This window comes from Saccostrea echinata, unplaced genomic scaffold (assembly GCF_033153115.1).
Source record: "Saccostrea echinata isolate AGI-Se365-2 ecotype Australia unplaced genomic scaffold, CSIRO_AGI_Sech_v1 ptg000004l, whole genome shotgun sequence".
NCBI lineage: Eukaryota > Metazoa > Mollusca > Bivalvia > Ostreida > Ostreidae > Saccostrea > Saccostrea echinata.
The window spans coordinates 27,266-49,575 of NW_026889753.1; the positions used below are offsets into that span (position 1 = coordinate 27,266).

At 34.9% G+C, this 22,310-nt stretch overlaps 4 protein-coding genes and 1 pseudogene across 4 annotated transcripts; all 5 read left to right on the forward strand.

Moving 5' to 3' along the window:
- Positions 1-646: 646 nt before the first annotated feature.
- LOC133179340 (uncharacterized) lies at positions 647-2,427 on the forward strand. Its single transcript, XM_061314120.1, has 3 exons — positions 647-1,133; positions 1,257-1,751; positions 1,867-2,427. Exons 1-3 carry the CDS (start codon positions 690-692, stop codon positions 2,368-2,370), a joined length of 1,443 nt encoding a protein of 480 aa, XP_061170104.1. The 5' UTR covers positions 647-689; the 3' UTR covers positions 2,371-2,427.
- Positions 2,428-4,402: 1,975 nt separating this feature from the next.
- On the forward strand, positions 4,403-6,183 carry LOC133179342 (uncharacterized). Its single transcript, XM_061314121.1, has 3 exons — positions 4,403-4,889; positions 5,013-5,507; positions 5,623-6,183. The coding sequence occupies exons 1-3, from the start codon at positions 4,446-4,448 to the stop codon at positions 6,049-6,051; spliced, it is 1,368 nt and encodes a 455-aa protein (XP_061170105.1). The 5' UTR covers positions 4,403-4,445; the 3' UTR covers positions 6,052-6,183.
- A 1,974-nt stretch (positions 6,184-8,157) lies between these two features.
- LOC133179343 (uncharacterized) lies at positions 8,158-9,938 on the forward strand. The gene is made up of 3 exons (XM_061314122.1): positions 8,158-8,644; positions 8,768-9,262; positions 9,378-9,938. The coding sequence occupies exons 1-3, from the start codon at positions 8,201-8,203 to the stop codon at positions 9,879-9,881; spliced, it is 1,443 nt and encodes a 480-aa protein (XP_061170106.1). The 5' UTR covers positions 8,158-8,200; the 3' UTR covers positions 9,882-9,938.
- A 1,974-nt stretch (positions 9,939-11,912) lies between these two features.
- LOC133179344 (uncharacterized) lies at positions 11,913-13,694 on the forward strand. Its single transcript, XM_061314123.1, has 3 exons — positions 11,913-12,400; positions 12,524-13,018; positions 13,134-13,694. The coding sequence occupies exons 1-3, from the start codon at positions 11,957-11,959 to the stop codon at positions 13,635-13,637; spliced, it is 1,443 nt and encodes a 480-aa protein (XP_061170107.1). The 5' UTR covers positions 11,913-11,956; the 3' UTR covers positions 13,638-13,694.
- A 2,226-nt stretch (positions 13,695-15,920) lies between these two features.
- LOC133179345 (uncharacterized) lies at positions 15,921-17,790 on the forward strand (annotated as a pseudogene).
- Positions 17,791-22,310: the final 4,520 nt, after the last annotated feature.

Sequence of the window (22,310 nt, forward strand, 5' to 3'; positions counted from 1 at the left end):
GAAATGCTTGAAAATCAAAAGAAAATTATTTTTTGTAACGAAGCATTTAAAAGTCGTACAAATTTGAATTTTCTTGTCCTAAGCAAGGATAAACCAATCAAAATGAACTTAGTCAATTGTAGTTCTAAATACAGAGATACCCTCTTTCCTTTTTATCTCTTTTGGTATCTTATTTTAGGCCTATATTATATTAATTTTGGAATCAATTATTAGGAATATCATAGCTTTAGAGGAATTATCCAACTGGATAAAATGGAACTTTTTTTAGTGCGGCGCATGATGCAGCTTTTTGGGTGATGTGTAGACTACCTGTCAACATGTGAAACTGTGAATGTTTACGCTCAGTGTTCTGTCTTAAAAGCCGCATTTTTCCTCTCTCATTTGTTGGGGTCAATTTTTGTTTTAGTAATTAGCGGCCGAGAGTTCACTTAATTAATGTAATCAAGTGTGCGAGAGCATTGGGGAAGCGCTAGTCTATGTTCGATCGTAAGTCTTGAAAATATCTACTTTTCGTTTCACTATTCACAACCAAAGGAATTGCAAGTCTGCATACAATAGAAAGTCTACTTATTCAATCGTAAGTCTTTGCCACCAGAAGCATATAAAAGGAGGATTGAAACTGAGAAACAATCATACTTTGTACAACGCTCTACACAAGTACTTCACACAACGTTAGTAGACACTATAGCATGGCTGTACCACCAGGCGGTCCCATAGAGATTTGTTTCTCGTTTGATACAACTGGCTCAATGTCAAGTTCTATCAATGCGGTTAAACAGAATGTCCAGGAAATGATTCAACGACTGCAAACGGATATCCCCGGTATTAGAATCGCTGTATTTGCTCACGGAGATTACTGTGACAGAGACTCATCTTATGTCACCAAGTATGTAGATTTTTCCACGGATCTGAACGAACTGTGTAACTGGGTCAAAAGCGTTGGGTCCACTGGAGGCGGGGATTCCGATGAGTGTTATGAGCTGGTCTTGCACCAGGTACAAACTTTGTCTTGGACACCTGGCACACAGAGGGCGCTGGTGATGATAGGAGATGCCCATCCTCATGACGTGAACTACCCAGACAACAAACAGAAATTGGACTGGAAGGAGGAAGTGGAAAAATTAGCAGTCATGGTAAGAAAATCATTTTAGTTTAAAGGTGAAAACTTAATGCCGTTTCTTTATTTCAAACCTTCACTGTTTTAGATTCCTGTCTTTCTTATTCAAGAGTATAAGTATATGTCGTCTGTATTTCAGGGTGTGCGAGTGTACGGTGTACAATGTAGAGCTTCTAGTGACAAAAGAACGAACGACTTCTACCAAACACTGGCCGATAAGACAGCTGGCAGACGAGTAGAACTGGAGCAGTTCTCCAATCTCTTTGACTTCATTATGGCCATCTGCTACAGAGAGCAAGGAGCAGAGTTCCTGGATATCTATGAACAGGAAGTACGCGCCAGAGACGCTGGAATAGGTGTTCATAAGGATTTGAATGCTATGTTCGGAGCACTCAAAGACGATGAACCTTCCACATCTTCATCCAGCGTGGAGACTTCATCTTCCAAGTCCAGAACACTTCCCTACAAGCCGGCCCTGAAAAAGCTGCCATCTCTGACAAAAGCAGCCTCCATCACAAAGCTGAAGAAAAAGAGTACCTCCATTCACGCAGTGAGGAAAACAATCGTCAAAAAGACCGTTCCTTCTGCAATGGATAGAAAGAGAGCTAAACATCTAGCCATTTCATGCCAAAAGGTATTCAATCTCAAATACGTATCATTTTTCTTTCAATTCATGATATTCATATCTTGCATGTATATATAGTATTCAATATTAGACTTTCATATAATAGGTACATAATTTATTTCAGCTAAACACACTAAGAAAGCTGAAGAGAGAAAATGTTGCAGAGACAAATTTTTCGATGAATAGAATTCATTGGTCCCCGTGGGAACTAGTTATTTCTCCCATTAAACCAGAGGATGACTCGGTGTGGACAGAAAGACATCGAGGAAGAAAGGGTTTCAGAAAATCCACCGTCTGCGGAGGAAAGACATTCCCTGCCGCTGTGTACGAGTTCTCTGTGAGGAAACCATCTGATTCTAAACGTTATGTTACCTACTGTAAACTTTCCTCGGGATTCACCAGTACACGATGCTGGGAATCTAGACTCTTGTCCGATTCTGACGTTCGATCTCAAGTGAACAAAGTGGTGTCTTTGGGATATTCTGTCTTTGTTCGTAGATGTTTGGTAACTGACTCTAACAAAAACACCATTAAGAAATCCCTTCTCAGATATGACTATGCATGGAGAAAAGTGCGAAATGTAAGAGACTCTCACAGAAATATTCAGTTGATGGCAGCCTCAAATTAACATTGTATTCAAAATGTCTATTCTGTTGACATTTATTTTCACTTATACTGTTTTAGCGTTGACAATTATTTGATTTTAATGTAAATGTAAATAAAAGAAACAAAAAACATGAACTGATTTTATTTGTGTGAAAACTATGAAGGTTGAAGTATTTAAAAACGAAAGTGAGCGCAGTTAATACTTAGCTTTGAAAAAAAAAAATCATGATGGCGATAATGAAAAGAAAGAGATCGGGAGGAAGAAATGAGCAAGAAGTGTTTTACAAAGAGTAGTGTACAAACAGATATTATTTTGTTTGATTTCAATGTCTAAGGTTTGTTCTGAAACAAAATGATTTACATCAATCAAATAAATTTTATTCCTCAGTGTTAAACCATATCCATATTTAAAGCATTTATGCTAGCTATATATTTGATAAAAACTTCAAATGGGATCCCAAGACATTTTGAAAAAAATGATTTTGTCCACGTTTTGCCTCAGATTTGTTTGCGGTAGCCGCTGTTTTGTACAAATATAACCTAGGATACAGTGTATCTAATGATCAGGTGCTTGGGATGTATAAAGCGCTCTACATTAAGAAAGCTCATAAACTTTATAAATGCATGTGTTTGGTTATTTCAATTTTAATCCATTTTGTCTCGAGTTAACTCCATTCCAATTCTTAAGATAGGATCCTCTTTGAATCATGTCGGCGACTGTGACAACATTCTGTGCAGTTTTATGCCCTTTTATTTCGTATTACTTAATACTTTTTATCTGGTCGCATAAAAAAATACGGGAAACATGGCTAACTTCTAAAATTGCATGCGCCATGAATTGCAAATTGAAAGAGATATCAGCTCCAAAATGAAATATTTTATCGTTTTTCATCAGAACTTTCCTGAAAGACTCGTCATGAAAAAAAAATCTCGGTGAATCATTTAATTTTTTTTGGTGCTGCATCACACCAGTATTCAATTGGGTTCTACATTCATAGCAAGATTACGCCGCCTTTCAGGTAGATGTTACTCAAAGAAAGTTCCGCTGATTTCTATTTTCAAATTCTGTAAATTAATGCTTCCTAAGCAAACCACATCGCAATTCAAAAAGGCGCACAGCTTCATGGTCATCAAAGTCAATCAAGTGCTTTAAAGTCAAGCGCAGAACCTAGCAACTCCCCTTCTTAAAAGAAAAAAAAATCATTTTGTCTCGTGTTTTAGTAAATCAAGTAGAAATCTGAAAGGTGCACGTGGTTTTTATACGTCAATCTTCTCTCCTTCTCTCTCTTTAAATGTATATATATATTAAGTATATATGTAATCTTGGTGACATCTTGATCCGAATGGGGAGGGGGGGGGGTTTTAAGGAATTTGTCACCTCTTTCCTGAACCTCGAAAAAAAATAATAGAAATGCTTGAAAATCAAAAGAAAATTATTTTTTGTAACGAAGCATTTAAAAGTCGTACAAATTTGAATTTTCTTGTCCTAAGCAAGGATAAACCAATCAAAATGAACTTAGTCAATTGTAGTTCTAAATACAGAGATACCCTCTTTCCTTTTTATCTCTTTTGGTATCTTATTTTAGGCCTATATTATATTAATTTTGGAATCAATTATTAGGAATATCATAGCTTTAGAGGAATTATCCAACTGGATAAAATGGAACTTTTTTTAGTGCGGCGCATGATGCAGCTTTTTGGGTGATGTGTAGACTACCTGTCAACATGTGAAACTGTGAATGTTTACGCTCAGTGTTCTGTCTTAAAAGCCGCATTTTTCCTCTCTCATTTGTTGGGGTCAATTTTTGTTTTAGTAATTAGCGGCCGAGAGTTCACTTAATTAATGTAATCAAGTGTGCGAGAGCATTGGGAAAGCGCTAGTCTATGTTCGATCGTAAGTCTTGAAAATATCTACTTTTCGTTTCACTATTCACAACCAAAGGAATTGCAAGTCTGCATACAATAGAAAGTCTACTTATTCAATCGTAAGTCTTTGCCACCAGAAGCATATAAAAGGAGGATTGAAACTGAGAAACAATCATACTTTGTACAACGCTCTACACAAGTACTTCACACAACGTTAGTAGACACTATAGCATGGCTGTACCACCAGGCGGTCCCATAGAGATTTGTTTCTCGTTTGATACAACTGGCTCAATGTCAAGTTCTATCAATGCGGTTAAACAGAATGTCCAGGAAATGATTCAACGACTGCAAACGGATATCCCCGGTATTAGAATCGCTGTATTTGCTCACGGAGATTACTGTGACAGAGACTCATCTTATGTCACCAAGTATGTAGATTTTTCCACGGATCTGAACGAACTGTGTAACTGGGTCAAAAGCGTTGGGTCCACTGGAGGCGGGGATTCCGATGAGTGTTATGAGCTGGTCTTGCACCAGGTACAAACTTTGTCTTGGACACCTGGCACACAGAGGGCGCTGGTGATGATAGGAGATGCCCATCCTCATGACGTGAACTACCCAGACAACAAACTGAAATTGGACTGGAAGGAGGAAGTGGAAAAATTAGCAGTCATGGTAAGAAAATCATTTTAGTTTAAAGGTGAAAACTTAATGCCGTTTCTTTATTTCAAACCTTCACTGTTTTAGATTCCTGTCTTTCTTATTCAAGAGTATAAGTATATGTCGTCTGTATTTCAGGGTGTGCGAGTGTACGGTGTACAATGTAGAGCTTCTAGTGACAAAAGAACGAACGACTTCTACCAAACACTGGCCGATAAGACAGCTGGCAGACGAGTAGAACTGGAGCAGTTCTCCAATCTCTTTGACTTCATTATGGCCATCTGCTACAGAGAGCAAGGAGCAGAGTTCCTGGATATCTATGAACAGGAAGTACGCGCCAGAGACGCTGGAATAGGTGTTCATAAGGATTTGAATGCTATGTTCGGAGCACTCAAAGACGATGAACCTTCCACATCTTCATCCAGCGTGGAGACTTCATCTTCCAAGTCCAGAACACTTCCCTACAAGCCGGCCCTGAAAAAGCTGCCATCTCTGACAAAAGCAGCCTCCATCACAAAGCTGAAGAAAAAGAGTACCTCCATTCACGCAGTGAGGAAAACAATCGTCAAAAAGACCGTTCCTTCTGCAATGGATAGAAAGAGAGCTAAACATCTAGCCATTTCATGCCAAAAGGTATTCAATCTCAAATACGTATCATTTTTCTTTCAATTCATGATATTCATATCTTGCATGTATATATAGTATTCAATATTAGACTTTCATATAATAGGTACATAATTTATTTCAGCTAAACACACTAAGAAAGCTGAAGAGAGAAAATGTTGCAGAGACAAATTTTTCGATGAATAGAATTCATTGGTCCCCGTGGGAACTAGTTATTTCTCCCATTAAACCAGAGGATGACTCGGTGTGGACAGAAAGACATCGAGGAAGAAAGGGTTTCAGAAAATCCACCGTCTGCGGAGGAAAGACATTCCCTGCCGCTGTGTACGAGTTCTCTGTGAGGAAACCATCTGATTCTAAACGTTATGTTACCTACTGTAAACTTTCCTCGGGATTCACCAGTACACGATGCTGGGAATCTAGACTCTTGTCCGATTCTGACGTTCGATCTCAAGTGAACAAAGTGGTGTCTTTGGGATATTCTGTCTTTGTTCGTAGATGTTTGGTAACTGACTCTAACAAAAACACCATTAAGAAATCCCTTCTCAGATAAGACTATGCATGGAGAAAAGTGCGAAATGTAAGAGACTCTCACAGAAATATTCAGTTGATGGCAGCCTCAAATTAACATTGTATTCAAAATGTCTATTCTGTTGACATTTATTTTCACTTATACTGTTTTAGCGTTGACAATTATTTGATTTTAATGTAAATGTAAATAAAAGAAACAAAAAACATGAACTGATTTTATTTGTGTGAAAACTATGAAGGTTGAAGTATTTAAAAACGAAAGTGAGCGCAGTTAATACTTAGCTTTGAAAAAAAAAATCATGATGGCGATAATGAAAAGAAAGAGATCGGGAGGAAGAAATGAGCAAGAAGTGTTTTACAAAGAGTAGTGTACAAACAGATATTATTTTGTTTGATTTCAATGTCTAAGGTTTGTTCTGAAACAAAATGATTTACATCAATCAAATAAATTTTATTCCTCAGTGTTAAACCATATCCATATTTAAAGCATTTATGCTAGCTATATATTTGATAAAAACTTCAAATGGGATCCCAAGACATTTTGAAAAAAATGATTTTGTCCACGTTTTGCCTCAGATTTGTTTGCGGTAGCCGCTGTTTTGTACAAATATAACCTAGGATACAGTGTATCTAATGATCAGGTGCTTGGGATGTATAAAGCGCTCTACATTAAGAAAGCTCATAAACTTTATAAATGCATGTGTTTGGTTATTTCAATTTTAATCCATTTTGTCTCGAGTTAACTCCATTCCAATTCTTAAGATAGGATCCTCTTTGAATCATGTCGGCGACTGTGACAACATTCTGTGCAGTTTTATGCCCTTTTATTTCGTATTACTTAATACTTTTTATCTGGTCGCATAAAAAAATACGGGAAACATGGCTAACTTCTAAAATTGCATGCGCCATGAATTGCAAATTGAAAGAGATATCAGCTCCAAAATGAAATATTTTATCGTTTTTCATCAGAACTTTCCTGAAAGACTCGTCATGAAAAAAAAATCTCGGTGAATCATTTAATTTTTTTTGGTGCTGCATCACACCAGTATTCAATTGGGTTCTACATTCATAGCAAGATTACGCCGCCTTTCAGGTAGATGTTACTCAAAGAAAGTTCCGCTGATTTCTATTTTCAAATTCTGTAAATTAATGCTTCCTAAGCAAACCACATCGCAATTCAAAAAGGCGCTCAGCTTCATGGTCATCAAAGTCAATCAAGTGCTTTAAAGTCAAGCGCAGAACCTAGCAACTCCCCTTCTTAAAAGAAAAAAAAATCATTTTGTCTCGTGTTTTAGTAAATCAAGTAGAAATCTGAAAGGTGCACGTGGTTTTTATACGTCAATCTTCTCTCCTTCTCTCTCTTTAAATGTATATATATATTAAGTATATATGTAATCTTGGTGACATCTTGATCCGAATGGGGAGGGGGGGGGGTGTTAAGGAATTTGTCACCTCTTTCCTGAACCTCGAAAAAAAATAATAGAAATGCTTGTAAATCAAAAGAAAATTATTTTTTGTAACGAAGCATTTAAAAGTCGTACAAATTTGAATTTTCTTGTCCTAAGCAAGGATAAACCAATCAAAATGAACTTAGTCAATTGTAGTTCTAAATACAGAGATACCCTCTTTCCTTTTTATCTCTTTTGGTATCTTATTTTAGGCCTATATTATATTAATTTTGGAATCAATTATTAGGAATATCATAGCTTTAGAGGAATTATCCAACTGGATAAAATGGAACTTTTTTTAGTGCGGCGCATGATGCAGCTTTTTGGGTGATGTGTAGACTACCTGTCAACATGTGAAACTGTGAATGTTTACGCTCAGTGTTCTGTCTTAAAAGCCGCATTTTTCCTCTCTCATTTGTTGGGGTCAATTTTTGTTTTAGTAATTAGCGGCCGAGAGTTCACTTAATTAATGTAATCAAGTGTGCGAGAGCATTGGGGAAGCGCTAGTCTATGTTCGATCGTAAGTCTTGAAAATATCTACTTTTCGTTTCACTATTCACAACCAAAGGAATTGCAAGTCTGCATACAATAGAAAGTCTACTTATTCAATCGTAAGTCTTTGCCACCAGAAGCATATAAAAGGAGGATTGAAACTGAGAAACAATCATACTTTGTACAACGCTCTACACAAGTACTTCACACAACGTTAGTAGACACTATAGCATGGCTGTACCACCAGGCGGTCCCATAGAGATTTGTTTCTCGTTTGATACAACTGGCTCAATGTCAAGTTCTATCAATGCGGTTAAACAGAATGTCCAGGAAATGATTCAACGACTGCAAACGGATATCCCCGGTATTAGAATCGCTGTATTTGCTCACGGAGATTACTGTGACAGAGACTCATCTTATGTCACCAAGTATGTAGATTTTTCCACGGATCTGAACGAACTGTGTAACTGGGTCAAAAGCGTTGGGTCCACTGGAGGCGGGGATTCCGATGAGTGTTATGAGCTGGTCTTGCACCAGGTACAAACTTTGTCTTGGACACCTGGCACACAGAGGGCGCTGGTGATGATAGGAGATGCCCATCCTCATGACGTGAACTACCCAGACAACAAACTGAAATTGGACTGGAAGGAGGAAGTGGAAAAATTAGCAGTCATGGTAAGAAAATCATTTTAGTTTAAAGGTGAAAACTTAATGCCGTTTCTTTATTTCAAACCTTCACTGTTTTAGATTCCTGTCTTTCTTATTCAAGAGTATAAGTATATGTCGTCTGTATTTCAGGGTGTGCGAGTGTACGGTGTACAATGTAGAGCTTCTAGTGACAAAAGAACGAACGACTTCTACCAAACACTGGCCGATAAGACAGCTGGCAGACGAGTAGAACTGGAGCAGTTCTCCAATCTCTTTGACTTCATTATGGCCATCTGCTACAGAGAGCAAGGAGCAGAGTTCCTGGATATCTATGAACAGGAAGTACGCGCCAGAGACGCTGGAATAGGTGTTCATAAGGATTTGAATGCTATGTTCGGAGCACTCAAAGACGATGAACCTTCCACATCTTCATCCAGCGTGGAGACTTCATCTTCCAAGTCCAGAACACTTCCCTACAAGCCGGCCCTGAAAAAGCTGCCATCTCTGACAAAAGCAGCCTCCATCACAAAGCTGAAGAAAAAGAGTACCTCCATTCACGCAGTGAGGAAAACAATCGTCAAAAAGACCGTTCCTTCTGCAATGGATAGAAAGAGAGCTAAACATCTAGCCATTTCATGCCAAAAGGTATTCAATCTCAAATACGTATCATTTTTCTTTCAATTCATGATATTCATATCTTGCATGTATATATAGTATTCAATATTAGACTTTCATATAATAGGTACATAATTTATTTCAGCTAAACACACTAAGAAAGCTGAAGAGAGAAAATGTTGCAGAGACAAATTTTTCGATGAATAGAATTCATTGGTCCCCGTGGGAACTAGTTATTTCTCCCATTAAACCAGAGGATGACTCGGTGTGGACAGAAAGACATCGAGGAAGAAAGGGTTTCAGAAAATCCACCGTCTGCGGAGGAAAGACATTCCCTGCCGCTGTGTACGAGTTCTCTGTGAGGAAACCATCTGATTCTAAACGTTATGTTACCTACTGTAAACTTTCCTCGGGATTCACCAGTACACGATGCTGGGAATCTAGACTCTTGTCCGATTCTGACGTTCGATCTCAAGTGAACAAAGTGGTGTCTTTGGGATATTCTGTCTTTGTTCGTAGATGTTTGGTAACTGACTCTAACAAAAACACCATTAAGAAATCCCTTCTCAGATATGACTATGCATGGAGAAAAGTGCGAAATGTAAGAGACTCTCACAGAAATATTCAGTTGATGGCAGCCTCAAATTAACATTGTATTCAAAATGTCTATTCTGTTGACATTTATTTTCACTTATACTGTTTTAGCGTTGACAATTATTTGATTTTAATGTAAATGTAAATAAAAGAAACAAAAAACATGAACTGATTTTATTTGTGTGAAAACTATGAAGGTTGAAGTATTTAAAAACGAAAGTGAGCGCAGTTAATACTTAGCTTTGAAAAAAAAAAATCATGATGGCGATAATGAAAAGAAAGAGATCGGGAGGAAGAAATGAGCAAGAAGTGTTTTACAAAGAGTAGTGTACAAACAGATATTATTTTGTTTGATTTCAATGTCTAAGGTTTGTTCTGAAACAAAATGATTTACATCAATCAAATAAATTTTATTCCTCAGTGTTAAACCATATCCATATTTAAAGCATTTATGCTAGCTATATATTTGATAAAAACTTCAAATGGGATCCCAAGACATTTTGAAAAAAATGATTTTGTCCACGTTTTGCCTCAGATTTGTTTGCGGTAGCCGCTGTTTTGTACAAATATAACCTAGGATACAGTGTATCTAATGATCAGGTGCTTGGGATGTATAAAGCGCTCTACATTAAGAAAGCTCATAAACTTTATAAATGCATGTGTTTGGTTATTTCAATTTTAATCCATTTTGTCTCGAGTTAACTCCATTCCAATTCTTAAGATAGGATCCTCTTTGAATCATGTCGGCGACTGTGACAACATTCTGTGCAGTTTTATGCCCTTTTATTTCGTATTACTTAATACTTTTTATCTGGTCGCATAAAAAAATACGGGAAACATGGCTAACTTCTAAAATTGCATGCGCCATGAATTGCAAATTGAAAGAGATATCAGCTCCAAAATGAAATATTTTATCGTTTTTCATCAGAACTTTCCTGAAAGACTCGTCATGAAAAAAAAATCTCGGTGAATCATTTAATTTTTTTTGGCGCTGCATCACACCAGTATTCAATTGGGTTCTACATTCATAGCAAGATTACGCCGCCTTTCAGGTAGATATTACTCAAAGAAAGTTCCGCTGATTTCTATTTTCAAATTCTGTAAATTAATGCTTCCTAAGCAAACCACATCGCAATTCAAAAAGGCGCACAGCTTCATGGTCATCAAAGTCAATCAAGTGCTTTAAAGTCAAGCGCAGAACCTAGCAACTCCCCTTCTTAAAAGAAAAAAAAATCATTTTGTCTCGTGTTTTAGTAAATCAAGTAGAAATCTGAAAGGTGCACGTGGTTTTTATACGTCAATCTTCTCTCCTTCTCTCTCTTTAAATGTATATATATATTAAGTATATATGTAATCTTGGTGACATCTTGATCCGAATGGGGAGGGGGGGGGGGTGTTAAGGAATTTGTCACCTCTTTTCTGAACCTCGAAAAAAATAATAGAAATGCTTGAAAATCAAAAGAAAATTATTTTTTGTAACGAAGCATTTAAAAGTCGTACAAATTTGCATTTTCTTGTCCTAAGCAAGGATAAACCAATCAAAATGAACTTAGTCAATTGTAGTTCTAAATACAGAGATACCCTCTTTCCTTTTTATCTCTTTTGGTATCTTATTTTAGGCCTATATTATATTAATTTTGGAATCAATTATTAGGAATATCATAGCTTTAGAGGAATTATCCAACTGGATAAAATGGGACTTTTTTTAGTGCGGCGCATGATGCAGCTTTTTGGGTGATGTGTAGACTACCTGTCAACATGTGAAACTGTGAATGTTTACGCTCAGTGTTCTGTCTTAAAAGCCGCATTTTTCCTCTCTCATTTGTTGGGGTCAATTTTTGTTTCATTAATTAGCGGCCGAGAGTTCACTTAATTAATGTAATCAAGTGTGCGAGAGCATTGGGGAAGCGCTAGTCTATGTTCGATCGTAAGTCTTGAAAATATCTACTTTTCGTTTCACTATTCACAACCAAAGGAATTGCAAGTCTGCATACAATAGAAAGTCTACTTATTCAATCGTAAGTCTTTGCCACCAGAAGCATATAAAAGGAGGATTGAAACTGAGAAACAATCATACTTTGTACAACGCTCTACACAAGTACTTCACACAACGTTAGTAGACACTATAGCATGGCTGTACCACCAGGCGGTCCCATAGAGATTTGTTTCTCGTTTGATACAACTGGCTCAATGTCAAGTTCTATCAATGCGGTTAAACAGAATGTCCAGGAAATGATTCAACGACTGCAAACGGATATCCCCGGTATTAGAATCGCTGTATTTGCTCACGGAGATTACTGTGACAGAGACTCATCTTATGTCACCAAGTATGTAGATTTTTCCACGGATCTGAACGAACTGTGTAACTGGGTCAAAAGCGTTGGGTCCACTGGAGGCGGGGATTCCGATGAGTGTTATGAGCTGGTCTTGCACCAGGTACAAACTTTGTCTTGGACACCTGGCACACAGAGGGCGCTGGTGATGATAGGAGATGCCCATCCTCATGACGTGAACTACCCAGACAACAAACTGAAATTGGACTGGAAGGAGGAAGTGGAAAAATTAGCAGTCATGGTAAGAAAATCATTTTAGTTTAAAGGTGAAAACTTAATGCCGTTTCTTTATTTCAAACCTTCACTGTTTTAGATTCCTGTCTTTCTTATTCAAGAGTATAAGTATATGTCGTCTGTATTTCAGGGTGTGCGAGTGTACGGTGTACAATGTAGAGCTTCTAGTGACAAAAGAACGAACGACTTCTACCAAACACTGGCCGATAAGACAGCTGGCAGACGAGTAGAACTGGAGCAGTTCTCCAATCTCTTTGACTTCATTATGGCCATCTGCTACAGAGAGCAAGGAGCAGAGTTCCTGGATATCTATGAACAGGAAGTACGCGCCAGAGACGCTGGAATAGGTGTTCATAAGGATTTGAATGCTATGTTCGGAGCACTCAAAGACGATGAACCTTCCACATCTTCATCCAGCGTGGAGGCTTCATCTTCCAAGTCCAGAACACTTCCCTACAAGCCGGCCCTGAAAAAGCTGTCATCTCTGACAAAAGCAGCCTCCATCACAAAGCTGAAGAAAAAGAGTACCTCCATTCACGCAGTGAGGAAAACAATCGTCAAAAAGACCGTTCCTTCTGCAATGGATAGAAAGAGAGCTAAACATCTAGCCATTTCATGCCAAAAGGTATTCAATCTCAAATACGTATCATTTTTCTTTCAATTCATGATATTCATATCTTGCATGTATATATAGTATTCAATATTAGACTTTCATATAATAGGTACATAATTTATTTCAGCTAAACATACTAAGAAAGCTGAAGAGAGAAAATGTTGCAGAGACAAATTTTTCGATGAATAGAATTCATTGGTCCCCGTGGGAACTAGTTATTTCTCCCATTAAACCAGAGGATGACTCGGTGTGGACAGAAAGACATCGAGGAAGAAAGGGTTTCAGAAAATCCACCGTCTGCGGAGGAAAGACATTCCCTGCCGCTGTGTACGAGTTCTCTGTGAGGAAACCATCTGATTCTAAACGTTATGTTACCTACTGTAAACTTTCCTCGGGATTCACCAGTACACGATGCTGGGAATCTAGACTCTTGTCCGATTCTGACGTTCGATCTCAAGTGAACAAAGTGGTGTCTTTGGGATATTCTGTCTTTGTTCGTAGATGTTTGGTAACTGACTCTAACAAAAACACCATTAAGAAATCCCTTCTCAGATATGACTATGCATGGAGAAAAGTGCGAAATGTAAGAGACTCTCACAGAAATATTCAGTTGATGGCAGCCTCAAATTAACATTGTATTCAAAATGTCTATTCTGTTGACATTTATTTTCACTTATACTGTTTTAGCGTTGACAATTATTTTGTTTTAATGTAAAATGTAAATAAAAGAAACAAAAAACATGAACTGATTTTATTTGTGTGAAAACTATGAAGGTTGAAGTATTTAAAAACGAAAGTGAGCGCACTTAATACTTAGCTTTGAAAAAAAAACTTATGATATTGATATGGCGATAATGAAAAGAAAGAGATCGGGGGAAAGAAATAAGCAGAGTGTTTTACAAAGAGTAGTATACAAACAGATATTATTTTGTTTGATTTCAATGTTTAAACATGTCTGAAACAAAGTGATTTACATCAATCAAATAAATTTTATTCTTCTATGGTGGCCTCAAATTAATTGTATTCATGTTTGTTGAAACATATTTTTACTTATTTTGTTTCAGTTTTGACAATTTTTTGGGGTTATAATGAAAAATGTAAATAAAAAATATTTCTATAGTGGATAACGGCCTCAAATTAACATTTTATTCATGTCTATTCTTTATAATTTTTTTTTTATATACTTTTCGACAAATGAGACAATTTTTGCTGTTTCGGAAAAAAATGTAAATGAATGAGAAAAAAAACACAATTGATTTTTATTCGTGTTAAATTGTAAAGGTTCTAATTTTTAAAAGGTGAAAAAGAGCGATTAATTAACCCTCCTTCCATTTTATAATCATGATATTGAAATCGATAGATCAGCAGGAGTTGAACAATTAAACAAACCGCTTTTTTCTAACAAAGTATAGTATTACTTTTTGGTGTAATTTCGTTGGAGTTTAATGTCTTAACATTCTGAGATACTTTATGAATTTTTAATTAAAAGTAATAAACCATATCAATATTACATTTATTCCATTAAGTTAGTCATTGATTTGATAAAGAACTTTAAATCGGGTTTCATAACCTTAAGAAAAAAAATTGTCAACATTTTGTCACAGGTGACCCCTGGTTGTACAAATATGACCAAAATAATCAGACTTTATCACACGGTGACGGTTTCAGTGCTGTTTTATGCCTTTTTATTTCCTATTACTTAATACCTCATTTCCCGTCGCTTTAAATGAATTCACAGGAAACATGTCGAACTTTTAAATTTGCATGAGACATGAAATGCAAAGTGAAAGACTTAGAGCCCTTAGAACCAAATGAAATGTATTTTTTGCTTCATGCATAAGCTACTGATAGTTCTCCTAGCTCAGATAATTTATTATCATGCCCTTGCAGTACAGAATATTTATTTCAGCCAAAGAAGACCAGAGCAGATTATTTATTTTCAAGGACAGATTATTTATTTCTAAAATTTTACAACCCCCTCCCCTCAGAATCGAATGGACGCCCCCCAAGTGTGCTGGGCCATTGGGGAAGCGTTAGTCTGTCTTCGATCGTAAGTTTTGAAATTTTACGTTCTTCCAGTCTACTTTTTCAGCGACGTCTGGTTTCTGAAGATTAAATTGCAGAAAAATGTACATGTATGTTTTCCGAGTTGCAGGAGGGGATATATCACATTTTGTGGGTGGATATGCATATGGTAATGCATACTAATAAATAAATAAACAACATAAGTCTATCTATAAACTTTGATTTTATTTTTATTTATTTTTAATCACTGTACGTTGCAGTGGTCTACTTGTTTTCAGCGGATAAATATTTTCTAGACTTACTGAAAGACATTGCATTCTGATATTTTTAGTACACCTTTGCCAATGACTTTGGACATGATCACTATTGGTTCTTCAACGCAAGGTTAAAAGGTTATCTTTAATCACTTATTCTTGTTCCCGAGAACTTGGTAAGAACTTTAGTGTCTTGTTTTCTGACTTCAAAAAGAAGTGTTAGACCAATAGTTCAAAGGAAATTTTAAGAAAGTGGAATCCACACAAGTCATGCCTGTATATATATTTTAGATAAATCTTGTGGATTTCTCTTAATTATGAAAGCCTTTGATATTTTTGAATCGTTTTCTTTTACATATAATTTTTTTAATCAACAGTAATGTTATATTATAACTTTTTCTTGAGGATTTAATGACGTATAGAACGTTTTCAATATTGTAGGAGTAAGGATGCATTTCAATATAGAAACATAAGGACGATAAACAAAACTGTTCACCGTCTGAAACATTTTGTCCTGTTTTGATAAATAATAGTGATCGCTCTCTCTCTCTCTCTCTCTCTCTCTCTCTCTCTCTCTCTCTCTATGAGGTTGTGTGTGCGTGTGCATTTTTGTTCTTTTTTTTCAGAGTTTGACCTAATTGTTACGTCATGATTGGCATTTGTCTAGTTCTCTTTTTGACCGGTACTTTGGCTGCTCCCACTAAGTATGTGACCCTTAAAAAGATCTTTTATTATCAGCAATTATGTATTAATATTGTATGTTTTTTTTTTGCTTCAAAAATCTTTTTAAGATATTTGATTTTATGAGTCATCGACACGCAAATGTGTCAATGATAAACATACTGGGATAGTAGATAATGAAGATGACCTTTGTATTATTATGTGATAAAAGATTGATAGAATAGGCGTACCTAATGGTTATTTTACACATTAAATATAACATAAATGAAATTTCTGAGCTGGAGACGCATCTGTTTCACTTTCTAGCCATACCCAATCACCATTACAACACTTTAAGAGCATCGTAAGACAGCAGGTCACAACCTTATGGCCGACAGTGGACACTGATGGAGACGGCCATTTTGAAGTGAACGACATGCATAATATCTTAGACGATTACGATGCCAATCGTAAGATTTTTTGGTAAACATTTGATCAGTAGGCTTTGTTTGTAAAAGCGTCAACATCCAAAAAAAGATCAAGGTCAATGGGCTGCAATATGTTAAACTATAATACAAATTATATCAAATCAAGAACTTTGAACATTTATCCACATATGTTGATGACTATTGGATAAGACACATTTCTATATTGATTTTAAAAAGAATGTTGCGGTGTCGTCAAATTGGTATAAACAGTGGAGGACGAGGATACACTGTGTATTTGCGAAGAAGGGAGACATCCGTTTTTGCACTAAAAACTATATTATTGTACAACGAGAACATATTGTTTGTTCTATTGTTATGTTTTAATGGATGACGTTTCTGTGGTTTCACCTTAGTCAGCATTTATGGTCTTAACAATCCTGAGATTACAAAATCTCAGTTAAAAGAATTAGAGGTGAATTAACCAAACTGTCAAAATGTCGAATGATTAAGTCTTATTGCACTAAGGTTGAAACAAGATAATACAAGCCTATGAGCAATTTTTCATTAAAACATGTTTATGAGAGATTCTGGATTTTTGATTACTAAAGCATTTTGTATTGATTTATTTCTCGGGTCAGATTCTCATCATTGCCTTATAATCCGCCATGATTTTTTTAAAGCGCCAAAAGAATTCATTCATATTCCTTGATGTTCCTCCGTTGTAGATGACCACAAAGTGTCCCAACATGAATTCATCACCAGATTTGCTCCTCAATGTTATTGCACAGGGACTTTTCTTTGAGTTTGACATGAATAGGGACGGCTTCATTACTGTGTCAGACCTAGATCTCTACTACCAGAAAATTGATACCAATGGTGATTAAGAAAACATGTTTTTAAAAAAAATTATGAAAGAATCTACTGCTATAACTAATTCTAAAAGAAAATAAATATGTTTAAATTAACATAAAGAAGAGGGTAATTTCTTGTCGTGTACATACACACGTTTACCTGAAAATATTGCAAAGATCCAGTATTATAACTTTATTTTCGATAATATTTGACAGATAATGGGCATGTAGAAAAGGAAGAATTTGTACATTACTTTACAGAGGTATGTATACAAAGAATGAATGATAAATGTTTTAATATACAGTAATGTATCTTGTAAGTTTAAAGCGGCTCTCTCTTACTCACTCTCTCTCTCTCTTTCTCAGAAATATTTAGTGCATCTCAGCCTTTTTCTACTGTATTTCAGATCTTCACTATTCTGTACGTCATACAACTTAATCAAACAACGACCCCCTCCTCAGCAGCAGCACCTGGGGGTCGCTAGAAATGGAGAGAAGCAGATAATTTGTGCGACATTATTCTTTGTTCACTAATGTGCATATGGAATAAAGCAATTATTTATGTTTACCATTTTAAATATATTATCAATAAGTTGATAATTAATCAATAATGTTATTCTCTTCCTTTCAATAATAATTATTTTAAATGGCTTCTCTTTGGAAGGTAACTCTAATGAATTTAAAGATATTTTCGTGAACATATTAAGCTACCATGCAAGACAATTTTCAAAAAAATGTTTAGAGTTACTTCCCTTATAATGAGATTTCATGAAAGAAACGAAAAAAAAACTTTATATATATATATAGACATTTATTTTTAGTTTTCAAAGAAAAAGGTAACATTAAGGAAGCTCTAAACACTAAGGAAAAATATTTTTGGACTTTGAGAAATATCATAGAAAGATATGCATATTGCGTTTATCTAGTTTAGTTTGTAGGCAGGCAAAAGTGGCTCACATGAATTTCATATGAAATTTGCATGAGTATTTTGCAGATTCTTCGCATTACAAGGAGGTGAAAAACAACGAAGAAGGCTCATTGAGATTCAAGATTTAATATCTAAATTAACAAATTACAAGATTCGATTACTCCCCTTTGCTAAGATTTGCTAATCAAGAAATCGTTGTACAATGATTAAATGTATCAAAACGAAATAAAAGTAAATGATGGGTTTTGTTAAGCAAACAATGTATATTGTCAATATAACCTGATAAATGGTATGATATATTTCTATAAAGACTATCACGGAATGCCTACTTATTTACTGTTTTCAATTTATACCTGTGGGCAGGCGGTGTGATCATTAGAAATCTTTTTAGTGGAATTCTTTGAAAGCTGTTTTGCAGAAAGACAGATAAGGGTCGAATTATATTGTAGTTGATGATATTTGCCACTTGTAGATTATAAGCCTGCAATATATCAAGTGGCTGGCAACTTACAGTAAAAAAAGGTTAAGAAGTGGATAATGTTAGTATCAATGGTTACAAAGTGGCCAGTGACCAAGTTTTTGAAGCCTAGAGAAAGACCCTTAGGCACGTACTGCCATTTAGTGATATCAGCTATTCACGTAAGTGATATCACCTATTCGAATAAGTGATATCACTCAAAATGAATAAGTGATATCACATATTTGAATAGGTAATATCACTTACTCGATTAGGTGATATCCAACTTTTTTTAAATTGGTGATATCACCTATTCGAAATAAATAGCTTTATCTCTCTATTGGGGAAAGATGTTCAAAGACAATGAAGTATGATAAACAGAAATCCCCCCCTTTTTTTAAAGATATTTGCTTGATAAATTAAATAGAACTTGTGCATATATTTTTTAAACATGCACATATGTGTATGCATACTTTTATATACTGCAGATGAAAATTGCCGACAAAGGTTATATTTCAGCACATTGTAGCAAAACTGTTCTCTTTGTATACAGCAAAAATACGCTTTGCATTCCTTAAACTTGATTTTCAATGGAAAAGATAAACCAGTAATTCAATATTCTAAGAGTGGGGATAAGAAAATGTCATGTTTACAAAAGATATGCTTCTTGAAATATACACCTGACAACATTGGAAATGTTTTCTCCAGTCATCCGAATCCACGAATCCTACCGTTATGGACTGTCTAATCCAAACTGTACACACCTTGCTTTCTTGCTTCAGTGAATATTATTTTTGCTTGAATAATTCCAAGTGTAATTGAACTTCATGTCTCAACCGTCTCGACATAAAAGCGGAAGTATGGATGAAAATGCCATGTTCAATACAGTTTATCACCAGATATATAAAAAAGGATAAAGCAAGCAAAACAATTAGACATATATTGCTGGCTTTCAGTTCAAACATATTTCAACAAATAGCTATTTTCTTTGAACTCAATGACTTTAACTAATCCAAAATTTTATTTCGAAGTAATTAATTATAAAATGTTTTCTTTCTTATATTATTTAACTTTTCTTGGTTCCGTCATGTAGGTTGTTTTAAATCAGTGTTTCCTCAATTTGGTATGTCGCCAAATGACTGATGCAAAACATGCTAAGTTGACGTGTTAAATTGAAACTACAGGAACACGTGATTGCGTTCCCACTATCCAAACTCTGATTGTGTGTGATTTGATGGAATTAAATTTTCCTGTGGTTAAAAATGCTATAAATCTTTAAGCTGTTACATAATCGAAATTTTAAGGGATTTAACCATTGGTAAAATATTTATCTTGATAATAGTGAGAAAAAACTTTTCATTCACCTTTGAATAATTAGAAGGGAAAAAGGTAAAAACTCAGCAATTCTACTGATTTTATTCCATAGAAAATGTCCTTGGCTAATATGTAAATCGAACATCAGTATACTATATATATTCATGTATATTTCATATATAAAAACAGAAATAAGTACACTTTTGTTACTGCCAGTAGCAGAAACCATATTGTTCAGTGTAAGACGAGAATTTTTTTTTGGTCAGAATCAGAAATTACTTTTGAGGACATTTTTCTTTTTTTTTCAATTTAAATCATTTCATTTAATTTTACTAATTAATCCCCTTCATAAATTGTTTGAATAGTGTGACCATTTCCCCAACAGGAGAGCAGATCAAGAAACTTGTTTTGGATGAAAGTGGACTCAAACATATGTATGCATAAAAATCATACTCAAAATTGATTAGACCTCTTTTTCACATTTTTAAGTACATGCATTACAATAAAACACAAACACATGATATTTTGAAAGCACAAGAGAACCTTTCATAGTTACTATTGTAGTATAGATGTAAGTATCTAATATAACATGTTTCCTTTTTCAAATCTTAGAATATTTCTTCTTGTTCTAAAAATATTTTGAGAAAACTTAGTTTTGATTTCTACGTTTTATTGTGCAAGCAAAATATCGACAATCAACAAAAACTACATTCAAAACAATTGTAGTGCAAATAACTTCTATATAATGAAAAATGGTTTGCATTTCGAAGCAGATTTTGTTTTGTAATGAATCCTTGCAACTGAAAAGTATATTTAAAAATGGGTTTTTTCTGTCAAAGAAAAATACTTGACAAGTGCAAATAAGATATTTAAAGATTAACAAATTTCCTTATACTTTTTTGTATAATAATTTGGTTCTAAAGATGAAGACAAATAAAAGAAATGAAATCTAAGATATTAATATGGTTTTAAGGGAACTTATAAAGAAAATAAAAGAAATACTTCTGAAACTTTCACTTAATTGTTTTTCTTCAATATATCAAAAACTGTATAGTTTATGCAATAGAAAATTGCTTTAAGCTTGTTAAAAGCATTAGCTGACCGGACATTTTTTGTCAGGGAATTGGCCCTGGTTTGTGCGAACATTATACTAAATCTTTGATACAAAGACCTCTAACTTCCTGACATGAAACAGAATGCTTGTCCATCTACACTAAAAAAACAGAAAAAAACTACAGAAAACATGATCTGACAAAGCAACAAAAGGATATGTGACAACTTGTCACTGCTAAGCATTACACAAACATTAAGAGAATTCAAATTAATTGAAGCAAACCAACCTTTTCCTTATGATGTGATAATAAGCAATCATTTCTTTGGGATCTAGGAAGAAAGAAATTCACGCGGCACAAAATCGTCTGTTTTCCGCAGAACATATAATTAATTGTTTTAGGTAGAATTAATATTTTGTTTTCTTGAAACAATTTGAACTTTGATAAATAATGAACATTTGCAAAATACTTTTACACCAATTAAAGATTACAATTTTAAGAAATTCAAAATGACACATTCACTAAAATTTATGCAAATCGTCATTTCTTTCCTTTTTTTTTACTTTGTGCAGTAATAAAAATTGATTTCGCTAAACAACTTTTTAAAGTCTGGCTATTCTGCGTTTTAACCAAAATGAAATTTCTTGTAAGGGCTGATATAACATAAAAAGATTTATCATACATCAATCTAAAAATTAGCATATGTTTACTAGGGTCGCTAAGCGACGATGCAGGTGAAAGTGAAATATGCAAACTTTTGCATTTTAATAGAACCCCTTGGCCATGTGGAAAGGATACACTGCAACAAAATATGGAAGTCGAGAAATATATCATTTTAAATAGTTTCCTAGCTTTTCCCGTAATTATAAGTGATAATTATCAAAAACGGGACATATTTTTATCGGACTATTTTATGTCAAAGCAATATCTTTTTTGTGCAGGGAGCACAGCAGTTCTGGAGTATTTTTAGGCGGGCATCCGTAACTCCGCCCACTGCGCAAATTAATAAAGATATTACAACTGACAAAGGCTTTGACAATTCAAAAAATTGAAACATTTCGTAATCAAATTTAATTTAACATCACCATTGGAGAGTGATATGCACCTTAAAAATTCAGGATTGCCTTTAATATTGGATCCATTTTGGTGAATTAGAACTACATCCTTTTGGTAAGTTTAGTTTGAATATCATCAGATAACACAAACAAAAGTATCCCTCAATCCGATTTCAAAGTAAATTAAAATTCATTTTAATGTTTATTTTCCAGTTCGAAAGAAAATTAACATTCGATATGCAACATATACCGTAGTGTAGCCCAGGGCAAAATCTTGTTT

Bases quoted from the DNA above. Each gene is read 5' to 3' on its own strand.
- LOC133179342 (XM_061314121.1), top strand. From the start codon at position 4,446: ATGGCTGTACCACCAGGCGGTCCCATAGAGATTTGTTTCTCGTTTGAT. The intron at 4,890-5,012 runs GTAAGAAAATCA...TCTGTATTTCAG, and splicing joins TGGAAAAATTAGCAGTCATG to GGTGTGCGAGTGTACGGTGT. The intron at 5,508-5,622 runs GTATTCAATCTC...AATTTATTTCAG, and splicing joins TAGCCATTTCATGCCAAAAG to CTAAACACACTAAGAAAGCT.
- LOC133179340 (XM_061314120.1), top strand. From the start codon at position 690: ATGGCTGTACCACCAGGCGGTCCCATAGAGATTTGTTTCTCGTTTGAT. The intron at 1,134-1,256 runs GTAAGAAAATCA...TCTGTATTTCAG, and splicing joins TGGAAAAATTAGCAGTCATG to GGTGTGCGAGTGTACGGTGT. The intron at 1,752-1,866 runs GTATTCAATCTC...AATTTATTTCAG, and splicing joins TAGCCATTTCATGCCAAAAG to CTAAACACACTAAGAAAGCT.
- LOC133179344 (XM_061314123.1), top strand. From the start codon at position 11,957: ATGGCTGTACCACCAGGCGGTCCCATAGAGATTTGTTTCTCGTTTGAT. The intron at 12,401-12,523 runs GTAAGAAAATCA...TCTGTATTTCAG, and splicing joins TGGAAAAATTAGCAGTCATG to GGTGTGCGAGTGTACGGTGT. The intron at 13,019-13,133 runs GTATTCAATCTC...AATTTATTTCAG, and splicing joins TAGCCATTTCATGCCAAAAG to CTAAACATACTAAGAAAGCT.
- LOC133179343 (XM_061314122.1), top strand. From the start codon at position 8,201: ATGGCTGTACCACCAGGCGGTCCCATAGAGATTTGTTTCTCGTTTGAT. The intron at 8,645-8,767 runs GTAAGAAAATCA...TCTGTATTTCAG, and splicing joins TGGAAAAATTAGCAGTCATG to GGTGTGCGAGTGTACGGTGT. The intron at 9,263-9,377 runs GTATTCAATCTC...AATTTATTTCAG, and splicing joins TAGCCATTTCATGCCAAAAG to CTAAACACACTAAGAAAGCT.